Source organism: Schistocerca americana, chromosome 5 (genome assembly GCF_021461395.2).
Source record: "Schistocerca americana isolate TAMUIC-IGC-003095 chromosome 5, iqSchAmer2.1, whole genome shotgun sequence".
In the NCBI taxonomy this organism is placed as follows: domain Eukaryota; kingdom Metazoa; phylum Arthropoda; class Insecta; order Orthoptera; family Acrididae; genus Schistocerca; species Schistocerca americana.
The window spans coordinates 156256015-156269970 of NC_060123.1; the positions used below are offsets into that span (position 1 = coordinate 156256015).

At 41.4% G+C, this 13956-nt stretch overlaps 1 protein-coding gene across 1 annotated transcript in view; it reads right to left on the reverse strand.

Moving 5' to 3' along the window:
• The window catches only part of LOC124615426 (cysteine desulfurase, mitochondrial-like), a 122159-nt gene that overhangs the window by 9393 nt on the left and 98810 nt on the right, over positions 1-13956 (reverse strand). Inside the window, exons 7-9 of the mRNA XM_047143306.1 lie at positions 3991-4148; positions 1918-2056; positions 1345-1567 (exon numbers count right to left, since the gene is read on the reverse strand). Coding sequence (XP_046999262.1) covers positions 1345-1567; positions 1918-2056; positions 3991-4148 — 520 coding nt within the window. The remainder of the gene's footprint in view (positions 1-1344; positions 1568-1917; positions 2057-3990; positions 4149-13956) is intronic.

Here is a 13956-nt window from a genome sequence, read left to right on the forward strand (position 1 = left end):
AATGGAAGTACTTTCTGTTATTTATCTCATTTATAACAATGACTGAGGCATTTCAATCATTTATCATAAGCTTGGTCTTCCTCTTATTAATGTTCAATCTGTAGAACTGCCTTTACTCTTTTAATTCTGTTGATGAACCATTATATTTCTCATGATGTTCGAGAAGGAAGTGTTTGCACTGATTTGTCTGCCAGTTAGTCCCTATTAAAACTCATTTCTAAAATATCTTTTCATTAAGACTGCTGTACAAAAATAAAAAGTTCAAAAAGGAATATTATTTCTACTGTCTCTTATATTTATTGTGTGTCAGTGTCATGGAAAATTAAATCTGCTAATCTGGCAAGATGCAGTTGTCCAAGTTTGACACCGTACCCACTAGTCCATAGTAGTACACAGTGGCAAATGGCAAGACAATGTTTCCGATGTGACATCACTGTCATCTACAGTTGCTGCTGATAAATACAACTTTCCACCTCTGGGCTAATTTGGTAAAGGATGGAGAAAGGAACTGACATGGGGAGAAAGTGGGTCAAGGGCAATGCCATTGGGATTAAAGGATCAACTGTATGTTGGAGAAAGAGTTCTGACCTAGAATGCAATTAAGAAAAAATGGTGATAGGAATGCTGTAAGGCTGGATCAGGATGTTTCATAGGAATGCTTGTTGTTAGAGTAACCCTGTGGATAATGTGAGATGATTTTAGGGGAGATATCCTTCATTTCTGGGTGTGACAAGAGGTAATTTATGCCCTTGTAGATGGTGAAGTTCAGTTCACTGAAGATGTGCCATCCAAGGTAAGAAAGAATTTTAAAGACTGATATTTTAATGTGATAGGATGGTAGTTACTGAAGCGGAGGTATCATAGGTGACCGATGAGTAAGATGAGGACAGAGATTTTTATGGAACTGTCAGAGCTGATGTTGCTCTAAAGAGGAACAGTTAAACAGATTTTTAAAAGTGTTAACAGTATGGAGGACTAAGTACAGAATCTTTCTGAAATGTCTTCAGATCATGGAGTGCGTCTGAACAAAGAGGTTTGGGATCTTGGGTGGCTAGTAATGATTTGTATCACAATATAAATAATTTTTGTATTTAAAGGCACTATTAGAAAATGATAATACTGTGTGCACCTACAATGTGATACCAATTTGTTGTTTCCATACTGCTGTCCTACGATATTTGGCACTTTATGGTATGCATACGATATAGTGCATAGCAACACACTTAACATTACAGTTATGTTTGATTTTTCATATCACAAGGTTTCCTTTATAAATGTATTGTGAAGTAATAAATAATGAAGTTAGAACAAGACAAAGAAATTTTCTCAATGAAAATTGGATACCTCATCTCCCGTAATCTGGTAACATGTTTAATTGTTAGGTCTGCTGTATAATCAGTCTCTTCCATTGATGTAAAACGGCCAAAGCCAAATCGAATGGATGAGTGAGCCAGATCTTCATCTGTACCAATGGCACGCAAGACGTAGGATGGTTCAAGGGAGGCTGACGTACACGCACTACCACTAGACAGTGCAACATCTTTCAGAGCCATTAACAGTGACTCTCCTTAAATATAAATAAATAAACACACATTAAAAATCATGGAAATCATCATCATCATCATCATCATTATAATTATTTTACTGATTCAAGCACACAATGTAGGCTGTCCAAACTCCCCAAAGACACAATTAAGTGCTCATCAATCAATGTCAATCCAATAGTGAACAGTCAGCATATGCCTTCAAGGAAAACATAATTTAAAGAGTGAATTCAAAGTTAATAAACTGTAAAATCAAACTTCACTCATAGAACATAGTAAAAGTAATTTCCCAAAGGTATGACAGATAATTTGGAAACCTTCTTTATTAACCAATAAATTTTATAAATAACATTAAATGGTTTATTTTGCATACCTTCGACATAAGCAAATGACAAGTTAACACATCCAGGATAAGAACTGACAGGATCCCCATTCCGAACAACATGGGTCAGATTATTAAAAATTTTGTCCAACAGACGTTGTGATAACATCGTGATCCATTTGTGGTCATACTGGAAACATAGCCAACCAACAACATAAATCATTCTAAGATCAACAAGTACACAAGGCAAACACAGAACTAATAGTGACTAAGCACACACCACACCAGAAATGACGGCCAAACCAAAACACACTAAAAGAGAAAAATTAGACCAAAATAATGTGCACCAGGGGTGTGAAAGACAGGAGGCCCGGATTGGGGAGAGAGGTGGTTGGCGATAGGGTGAGGGGCGGTGTTGGAGAGGGGCAGGGGGAAAGTGTGTTGGAGAGGGGCAGGGGGATAGTGTGTTGGAGAGGGGCAGAGGGAAAGAGTGGGGGGGGGGGGGGGGGTGAGACAGAGCATTGTGGAGACACGAGTTGTGGGGAGTGAGAGAAGATGAGGCAGGGGGGACTGCCAATAGGTACCCATCACTGTCTGGTCTTAATTTGTACTAGATTATTTGTCTTACATTCCTCCCCACAGACTTCCTGTGCCATTTTCTAATTAAATTCTGCATTAAGTTTTCTCTGTGCGTTCATCAGTGTGATATTTTACCTTTAACATATTTTTAAATTGTTTTCCTTTTTATTATTGCCACCACCACCAATCAATCACTTCAGCCTCTTCATTTCAGAAGTATTAATTTCTGAATATTTCCTAAAAATTCCTTCTCTTCATGTATATTTACATTTTGTTAATTTATTACAAGAAATGTCACTGAACTTCAGCTTTCAATTTGGACTGTTAATTATAAATTGCTCAATACAATATTCCCCTTGAATTTCATTTCTGGTTGTTAATCTGTTCCTGTTTTCCACTCTTTTCTGTAACTGTATCTTTTGAGCAGAGTGTAAAATTCCTTCAGCACATATGTATGTATCTTCTCTTTTGGTGTCTCAGTGCTCTTACACACCACATTCCACAAGCTGGAGGTGCAACAAATATCACTTGGCATTATTTCATTTAGTGTATACAGGACAAATGAGAATAATCTGAATGCTACTGTTAAAGATTGATTCCTCGGGTTGAATGGTTCCATCTCAGCCTACAAATATCAGCAGTTTCAATCAGCCTTCTACATTGGTATAAATACCACCAAGTTGTAAGTTAGGATGAATAGGCATAAACAGATGATATATACTGGTAAACCCACAATAACCCATTGCAGTGCATGCACTACAGCATGACAGTTGTTACTTTGGTGCCTGTTTTGCCACATGTGACATTTGGATTCTCCCTCCTGACACCGGTTTCTCAGAATTCCACATCTGGGAACTGGCTTTACATGTTCTTGGTTCTTACCTCCCACCTGGACTAAATTTATGTTAATTTCTGTGGTCTCAGAATTTGCTTTCAGTAACATGTATTTTTATTCCCTCATTTTTATTTTCCTCTACTTTTCCCCATTCCCTCATCTACTTCCATGTACAATGCACTCAGCTTTACACACTTAATTATTACTTAATAAAGTTTCTTCAATAATCTCCAACTTGCTAACTACCCTATCTCACACCCATTAGTTCTCAGGTTTTCAAATCTCATCCAGTGCATGCACCATAATGTATCTTTTCCTCTTTTCCTGTCCAGTAAGTCTCCCCAGACCTGGGGTTCTGGGTAACTTTTAATGATTTCCATCTGCCAAATGTCATCAGTCCTCGTCCTCCATCCCTCTTCCTTCCCCTCCAACACTACTTCTGTCAGGAGGAGGATTCAGTGGTCTGAAAGATCAGATGTTTCCACTTCTTTTATGCGTTTTCTCCTGCCACTACTTGATGAGTATCTCTTCATATTGTAGATTAATTGCTGTGTAATAGAGTGACTAAAGTGATAAACTTACATGTTTATTTGCCTGTTACACTCTTATTGAGACAACAGAATTACATTGTACACTTTTACTTTAAATAAACTGCTGCAAAATTTATTGTGCATGTATTAGTCTGTAATAGCAGCATGTAATATAATTACATCCATTTCCCTCATGGCAACTTCACAAGCTGCACCAAGACCCACAGCTAATGGAGCAGGAACAGTGCCACTGCGTATGCCCCGCTCTTGACCACCTCCACTCTGTAAAGGTTCTATTCGCACTCTTGGTCGACGACGAATGTACAGAGCACCTACACCTGGAACCCAAAAGTAAAACAAAAACTGAATGATTATTTTGCAAAGAGTAGAACTAAGTCTAATTCATTTACAAACATAATATTTTAATAATTGCTATGATCCAGCACGTAGTTACAGAATCCAAAATGAAATATACACTATTGTATACCTGTCTTGCATGTCACTGAACTCTCATTGAAACTCTAAACCAGTTTGGCAGTAATGCAATACGAGTTAGTTTTTTAAATTGCAGCAGTACTATTAGGAATAGATCAGAAGACTGGTTTATATTCAACCCTTCCTAATCAGTGAAAACAACCAGGAAACATTGCAGGCCTGACTGTTTCATTCTAGCTGTCTTCAATAGTTACAATGCTTTGGAGACCATGGATAAAAGCATTCAGATAATCCAAGAACTCTTGAAGCAGTGTGGTAGAACAGCACATAAGATGCAATTTAAGAACAGAAAGAAAATTTTTGGGAAGACCAAGGTCTTAATGCTGGGTAGTAGTCAAGGGAGGGAAATGTCAGAAATGGTAATTACTCTCTGGGAAGTGATTACTAAGTACACAGGATTTTAAGCTAAGTGCAAATTTCAAAAATGTCATCCTGTGTATGTGTGTGTGGGGGGGGGGGGGGTGGGGGGGGGGGATGCTCATGTGTGCTGGCATGTTCACGAATAATTTCTATGTATTTCTGAGGTTGAACATGACGAAGCTACTTTGTAGGCACCTTTCCCATAATTTCCCTTTTCCCTAAGTTTCAACAAGGAAGAAAGAATATCAGGGTTTAATAAGCTGCCAGTGTCATGTTTCCTTACTTTTCCCCCCTCAACAACACTCATCCCAACCACAATTCATTCCAAGGTTGAGTTTTTATTTTTAAGAAGTTTGTATAATGCTAAAGATTCAAGTGATGCAGTTTTGATCTCCATTCCCAAGAGAGAGAAAATTTTCCTGCCATGTCAGATGAATAATAAGTAATAGTATGTGTCAGGATGTGTTGTCGATTCAGCATTACTACTGAGAACTGTAAAATTGTAAGCAGTGCTCCGAAAAGATTTGTCAAAAACTGTCACTGAACAAAGTGTCCATTGGGAACAAGTGGAGCTCCTCTTAATACTTTCTTGAATGTCTTCATTGTTGAGGTGTTGATTATGATCATGTGGAAACTGGTTCTGGTCATTAGGCCTGTATGAGACATTTTTTCCAAAATTTTAACTGTCAGAGAAGTCTCGCTGTCTCTATATGCCATCCAAGACTCAGATTTTTTTTTAGCTTTGCTTTTAATTTCATTCTGTTAGTTTCAGAACAGTTTAAGAACTGAGTTGTACATCATATTAACCTAGCACTGAACTCACCTCTTCTCATTCTGAGGGCATTAATAGGAAAGAGCAGCTTTATATAAGTCCAAATACTTTCAACTGGCACTGCTTCATTTACAGCTATTCTTCAGTCTATTGTGTGACACATGTGCTGGTACTTTACAATGGCCTGTAGAATTGTATTTGGCCACGAAATGTTTCTTTTTATGTGTAAATAAATTTAAGCCCCAAAACTAAAATAATTTATGTGAACCTAGATAAGAAACATTGTATTGTAGTATTAATTCCATGTATTGCCTTTAAATTGCCTTATAATGTAAAACTGTAATTCTTAAATGTGAAAGAGCAACACTATTTTTTAATTGGCAAATAATGCATCAGATACAGTGCAAAGGGCGTCAACCATCAAATGTGATCAGCCATGCCTCTTTAATATTTTTCCACTGAAGAGGCTTCCAGAACAAAAAGAGACAAGAAAAATTACAATAAAGTTGCCTTCAGTTGTCTGCTTGTATATAAACATGAGTTCTCTCTCTCTCTCTCTCTCTCTCTCTCTCTCTCTCTCTCTCGAAACGATTGCTCTCTCGAATGATTTTGTACCAAACAGTTATACTTGAAAGATATTTTCAAGGAGTGTTGTTGTTGTGGTCTTCAGTCCAGAGACTGGTTTGATGCAGCTCTCCATTCTACTCTATCCTGTCCAAGTAACTACTGCAACCTACATCCTTCTGAATCTGCTTAGTGTATTCATCTCTTGGTCTCCCTCTACAATTTTTACCCTTCACACTGCCCTCCAATACTGTAGTGGTGATCCCTTGATGCCTCAGGGCAGGTCCTACCAACCAATTCCTTCTTATAGTCAAGTTGTGCCACTAATTCCTCTTCTCCCCAATTCTATTCAGTACCTCCTCATTACTTACGTGATCTACCCACCTAATCTTCAGCCTTCTCCTGTAGCACTACATTTCGAACGCTTCTATTCTCTTCTTGTCTGAACTATTTATCGTCCAGATCCATACATGGCTACACTCCATACAACTACTTTCAGAAAAGACTTTCTGACACTTAAATCAATACTGGATGTTAACAAATTTCTCTTTTTCAGAAACGCTTTTCTTGCCATTGCCAGTCTAAATTTTATACCCTCCCTACTTCAACCATCATTAGTTATTTTGCTCCCCACATAGAAAAACTCCTTTACTACTTTAAGTGTCTCATTTCCTAATCTAATTCCCTCAGCATCACCAGATTTAATTTGACTACATTCCATTATCCTCATTTTGCTTTTGTTGATATTCATCTTATAGCCTCCTTTCAAGACACTGTCTGTTCTGTTCAACTGCTCTTCCAGGTCCTTTGCTGGCTCTGACAGAATTACAATGTCATCGGCAAACCTCAAAGTTTTTATTTCTTCTCCGTAGATTTTAATTCCTACTCCAAATTATTCTTTTGTTTCCTTTACTGCTTGCTCAGTATACAGATTGAATAACATCGGGGATAGGCTACAACCCTGTCTCACTCCCTTCCCAACCACTGCTTCCCTTTCTTGCCCCTCTTCTCTTATAACTGCCATCTGGTTTCTGTACAAATTGTAAATGGCCTTTCGCTCCCTGTATTTGACCCCTACCACCTTCAGAATTTGAAAGAGAGTAGTCCAGTCAACACTGCCAAAAGCTTTCTCTAAGTCTACAAATGCTAGAAACATGGGTTTGCCTTTTCTTAATCTATCTTCTAAGGTAAGTCATAGGGTCAGTATTGCCTTGAGTGTTCCAACATTTCTACGGAATCCAAACTGATCTTCCCCTACGTTAGCTTCCACCAATTTTTCCATTCACCTGTAAAGAATTAATGTCAGTATTTTGCAGCCATGACTTATTAAACTGTTAGTTCAGTAATTTTCACACCTGTCAACACCTGCTTCTTTGGGATTGGAATTATTATATTGTTCTTGAAGTCTGAGAGTATTTCCCCCGTGTCATACATCTTGCTCACCAGACAGTAGAGTTTTGTCAGGGCTGGCTCTCCCAAGGCTATTAGTAGTTCTAATAGAGTGTTAACTATTCATTCATATAAATGTACTGTCAATATATGAATAACTGTTATTGTTTACGAATGTTTCATTTCAACAACATTAACCTTCCCTGCCAATTTTTCCATATTTCAGCTATGAGAACTGCAAGACTGCCAAAATATCATTTGCTGGCCGCTGCCAAACATCATTGATGTTCGGATTTGTAACAGCCGCTCGTGCATTCCTGAGATTTGTTAAGCCGATCTGTAAACACAGTTTCCGGGCAGCACTTCTGTGCATAACGCACAATATTAATGATCAGCATATGGCCAACAAACAATGTGCGCAGTCAGTCCACTCCACGGTATCAAAGCAAGTTAAACAAAATATTGAATTATTAATTTTCCCTCTCTTAGTGGTAAATTTATCTGTGCCATGTGATAACTTAAACTTTTTTTTTCATTTCTCTTTCTTTCCTTGGCTGCTTCTTTTAATTAGTGGTACTCCAGTTAATTTCCTGTTATCAAAATTTTTTCAATTACCACTATAGAGTGCCACACAAAATAGAGAAAACTTTTCATTTTTGAAAATAATCAATCTACTATTAACATATGTCTCATTACGTTTCCAGTTTTCTCCAAAGAGCAACTTACTGATTGTCCCTGTGGCCTGTTTTGAGGAAGAGGGGGAAGGGTCCCGCTGAGTCAGTTTGTTTATAGGACTATAAGACGATGGTTGGTCAGTAAGATAGGTCATACATATTCAGATTAGTTTTATTGTGTCTGTCAACTAGAGGCCACTTTAAGATGTCAATAAATCATTTTTTATGTTTTGTTTTCTGCATCTCATCATCCCAAATAGCTCCACCACAAAAAGAGGAAGCAATTCATAGCACAGGCCCAAAGGTACACATTTACCATTTAATACATCACGCTGTTTACATATTTTGTCTCCTGAGGAAATAATGTGTGTTCAAGTAAGTACACTAAAGAAGTGTACATCACAAGGAAGAAAGGGAAAAAAAACTGATAGTAAGGTAGGAAATGACAATCTCTAATACCAGTGTCAAATGCTAAAACTACTGTTTAAAATTCCAACATGAGAATCAAGTTCTATGTTAGTGGCAAAGTGAAATAAGGCCACTTTGTAGAATATTTATTGCTATAGTACCATTAGGTATCATATGCCAGAAGTGGCTAGAGTTGGAAGTAAGTAAAACTGCTTACTTCAAAGTCATTCAAGTACAAAGAAAGTTAGCCACTTCAAAAATGAACATTCTTTCTCCCAGGCTACAGATCAGAATACACTAGAGCATGAGAAAGTGAGGAAAATAGCTGATTAAAATTGTCAGTCTTTTGAATTTTCATGCCTACATTTGGAAAGAATGGCAGAAAGAGAGAAAACACAGTTTCGGCATACTGACATTGAACGGGGACAGGACTAGGAACAAAAAAACTCACTGGCTGATCCTATCAAAACAAGAGTTAATAACATTTGACACACAGCACTGGTAACCACCGTAGCTTGAAGTTTCAAACTCCACACTCAAAATTACTATTAAAATTATTATAAAGATAAATAGCATAACAAATTTTCATTTTACATATGGAGAAAATACCGTATTTACTCGAATCTAAGCCGCACCTGAAAAATTAGACTCGAAATGAAGGAAAAAAATTTTTCCCTAATCTAAGCTGCACCTGAAATTTGAGACTCGAAATTCAAGGGAGAGAAAAGTTTTAGGCCACACCTCCAAATCGAACCAAAGTTGGTCCATTGTAATATGAGACACAACTGAGGTCGAATGAAGGACGATACAGCTACAATAGTTTGGTTTGAGTCATAAGCTTAGCGGTTAACCTTTACCAGGTAGCCATTGCTATGCGTTAGGCGCTCTGTCCGTATTTGTACGGGTACCCTTCCTTTTTCAAGCGCTTCGTTTGGTTTGAATCGATTGCTTATTTTTCTTTGATCTGATAAGTGCTGTTCTCTTTGTTACAGATGTTTACGTCACTCTAAGCTGAAAATGCGTTATTGTACTGTGTAATGCATTGTTTGTCGCATTCTGATAATGTGTGTTTACGACCTGTCGCCGCTCACGGCATGGCTTGATTTTGTGCGCGCTACCGCCGCTTACGATAAAAAAAGAGACAGGAATTGTCTCATTAGCAAAACAATGGCAAGAGACTGCTATTTGTTGTTACTTACACTGCTGCTTTCTTTGATAATGATCAACAAGAACCAAATAATAGACTGCGTATGATAGAAGATGTTCTGAACGAGAATTTAGCTAAAATTTTTCGCTGTTTGAAAATCTTTGCAGACGCACTTCGTGGCCTCAGTACATGTCAAGAATCAAGAGGAAATGGCAGCGAAGAGCCGCTGGGTTAACTGAGTCCTTTGGGCAATGCAAAAGGTCCAGGCGAAGCCGGGGCCTACACGTACACTATGGAGGTGTACATGAATGGATCTCAAGTATAGGTGGTAAAGGCAAGGACTCCAGTTTGGAAAGAAGGGACCAGACACGAACTGCAACTGGAACCCCTGACCTGGGCCGCAGATGCGGGAGATGAAGCGCCGAGGGTGGGAAAAGGAGACAGTGATTCGGATGCACAGGAGAACTACAAACGAGTGCAACGTAACTGGCGAGCAGCTTTGCATGCCCAACCTGTAATGGAGGGACTCCAGCCTCCACAAGGACACTGGTCACTGGACTCATCCTAAAAGCTCCTGTTGCTAGGCGAACACCACAGTGGTGCACTGGGTCGACTAAATGCAATGCTGAGGGCACCACCGAACCATAAACAAGATTCCCATAGTCAAGGTGGGATTGAACAAGGGCTCGGTAGAGCTGTAACAGCATAGAGCTATCTGCCCCCAGTTGGTGCTACTCAGGCAGCGGAGGGCATTGAGGTGTTGGCAGTACGTCTGCTTAAGCTGATGAAGGTGAGGAAGCCAAGTCAATGAAGCGGCGAAAACCGGTTCTAAGAATCAATATGTATGCACTACAGTGAGTTGATCATCATTGAGGTAAAGTTCTGGTTCTGGATGAATGGTACAATGCCGACGGAAGTGCATAACACATGATGTTGTGGCTGAGAACTGGAAACCATGGGCTAGAGCCAATGACTGTGCCTTGTGGATGGCTCCCTGTAGGCGCCGCTCAGCAACACCAGTTTTGGTGGAGCAGTATGAAATGCAGAAGTCATATGCATACAGAGGAGGTGAGACGGCCGGCCCTACAGCTGCTGCTTGACCATTAATGGCCACTAAAAATGGAGAGACACTCAATACGGAGCCCTCTGGGACCCCGTTCTTCTGGATATGGCGAGGGGGAACTATGGGAGGCACCAACTTGGACACGGAAAGTACAAAACAACAGGAAATTATGGATAAAAATCAGGAGCAGGCCTCAAAGACGCCACTCGTATAATGTGGAAGGATATGATGTCACCAGGTCGTGTCATACACTTTTTGTAAATCAAAAAAGACGGCAACCAGGTGTGGCGTCTGGAAAAGGCTGTTTGGATGGCAGACTTGAGGGATACAAGATTATCAGCGGTACAGCGACCCTGGCGGAAGCCGCCCTGACATGGGAGCCAGTAGACCACATGACTCCAGGACCCAACCCAACCGCTGACATACCATACATTCCAGGAGCTTACAAAGAACGTTGGTGAGGCTGATGCACTGTTAGCTATCCATGTCAAGCGAGCTTTTAGCAGGTTTGATCACCGGAATGATGGTGCTCTCCCGCTATTGCGATGGAAAGACCCCATTGCACCAGATCCGATTGAAGATGACCAGGAGATGTCACTTGTAGTCAGATGAGAGATGTTTAATCATCTGACTGTGGATCCGATCTGGCCCAGGAGTTGTGTTGGGGCAATGTGCAAGGGCACTGAGAAGCTCCACTCTGTAAATGGGGCACTACAGGATTCACTGTGGCATGCAGTAAACGAGAGGAGTTTCCCTTCCAGTCATCATTTGGGAGTGTGAAAGGCTGGCGGGGTAAAACTCCGACACAGAGGCACGAGCATAGCGCTCAGCAAAGTGCTCGGCAATTGCGTTTGCATCGGTAGATAACACACCATTTATGTTAACACCAGGAACACCCGTTGGGGTCCGGTATGCGAAAACACGTTTGATCTTTGTCCAGACTTGGGAAGGTGATGTATGGCACCCAATGGTCGAGACATCTTTCCCAACACTCCTACTTCCGTTGTTTGATAAGTTGGCGAATGGAGCCTTTTAAAGGCTATGAGGTGCTCCAGGGAAGGGTGTTCCTTATGACGCTGTAGAGCTTACCAATGCTCCTTAGTTGTTTCAGCGACTTCCAGCAACCACCAAGGGACTGCCTGTTGCCGGGGGGACCCTAAAGAGCGAGGGATCATGTTTTCTGCCACAGAAACGATTGTTATAGTCACCTGTTCAACCATCACATCTATGTTACCATGTGGGGGAGATACAACGGTGACAGCAGAGATGGAAGTTTCCCAGTCCGCTTTGTTTAAAGCCCATCTGGGCAGGTGCCTGATGCTGGGGCAGTGACAGGAAGATGGGGAAGTGGTCACTACCACATAGATCGTCATGTGCTCTCCGGTAGATAGACGGGAGAAGGCCTGGGCTGCAAATTGATAAATCAATGGTCAAGTAACTACCATGAGCCACAATGAAATGTGTGGCAGCCGCAGTATTTAAGAGGCATCTCTGCCTCACCCAGTAAGCATGGTGCCACCCCACAAATGGTTATGGTCATTAATATCTCCCAAAAGTAGGAAAGGTTTAGGGAGTTGATCAATCAGTGCAGCTAACACATTCAGGGTACTGCACCATCTGGAGGGAGATATACATTGCAGACAGTTATTTCCTATGTCATCCTTATTCTGACAGCCACAGCCTCAAGAGGAGTTTGAAGGGGCACGTGTTCACTACAGGCTGAGTTTTTGACATAAACGCCAACTCCACCTCACACTCGATTAGAGTCGCTACAGTTCCTGTGGTACCCCTTTATAGCCACGGAGGGCAGGGGTCCACATTGCCGGGAACCAGGTTTCCTGGAGGGCAATGCAGAAAGCAGGTGTTGCTGTAGCTCAGCCAGGTGGTGGAAAAAATCGCTGCAATTCCACTGGAGGATGATGTGATTGTGAGACTGGAAAGGCATGGAACATTCAATGAGGCAGTTTATGCTTCAGGGTCACCTGCTGCCACCAACGTTTTGCCTGAGCAGTCTATAACCACTGCATCTGGGGCCCAGCAAGATCTAAGTCCTCAGCAGACGCCAGAATCTCCACTTCATCTGCAAACTTAGAGCTTGCAGGTAGCGGTGGTGTGGGTGCCACCGCAATTCCCTTGGTCTTGGAAAACTACTTTTTGGATTTCTCTCGCTGCTCCTTGGGTTCCCCTGGCTGGGAAGACTTCATTTATTCTGTCTCCGGGACTGAAGGTGAGCGTGAAGCACTACGACCAGCTGCTTTGGGCTCTTCAGCCACTGGTGGGTGTAATCTTTCCCACTAACAGAAACCTGGGAAAGGAGTAATCCAAGGGACCCCTTCCTAGCGAGAAGAGCCAAAGAAGACTTACACTTCTCTGACTCAGAAGTGGAGACTGATATCCCCGATGGTTGGGGCGGGTGTTGCTCCTGAAGTAGGTGGTGCGCGAGCAACGGGGAGGGAAATCCCCCCACAGTCAAGGGGGCAGGTGTAGTCTTCTGGTTCTGAGAGGTGACAGAAATGCAAGGAACTGATGAGGTGACAACTGTTCTTGTAGTGGCAGCACAAGAGGACATCATAGCCACAGGATGTAGGCCATCTTATTTCCTCTTAGCCTCAGTGTAGGTAAGTCTGTCCAGGGTCTTATTTTCCATGATCTTCCTCTCTTTATGTAAAATCCTGCAGTCTGGCGAGCAAGGTGAATGATGCTCTCCACAGTTGACACAGATGGGAGGCGGTGCACATGGAGTATTGGGATGTGATGAATGTCCAAAATCCCGACAGGTGATGATGGAAGTACAGAGGAAAGACATATGGCCAAACTTTCAGCACTTAAAGCACTGCATCGGGGCAGGGACATATGGCTTGACATCACAGCAGTAGACCACCACCTTGACCTTCTCGAGCAATGTGTCACCCTTGATGGCCAAGATGAAGTCATCAGTGGCAACCTGATTATCCCTTGGACCCCTATGGATGCGCCAGACAAAATGAACACCTCGCCACTCTAAATAGGTGCACAGCTCGTCGTCAGACTGCAAAAGAAAGTCCCTGTGGAATATAGTACCCTGGACCATATTTAAGCTCTTATGGGGCATGATGGTAACAGATACATCCCCCAACTTGTCACAAGCGAATAATGCCCGTGACTGAGCAGAGGATGCTGTTTTTATCAAGATACAGAGCGCATTTTGGACAAGCCCTCCACCTCCCAAAACTTGTTCTCCAAATGCTCCACAAAAAACTGAGGCTTCATGGATTTGAAAGATTCCCCATCAACT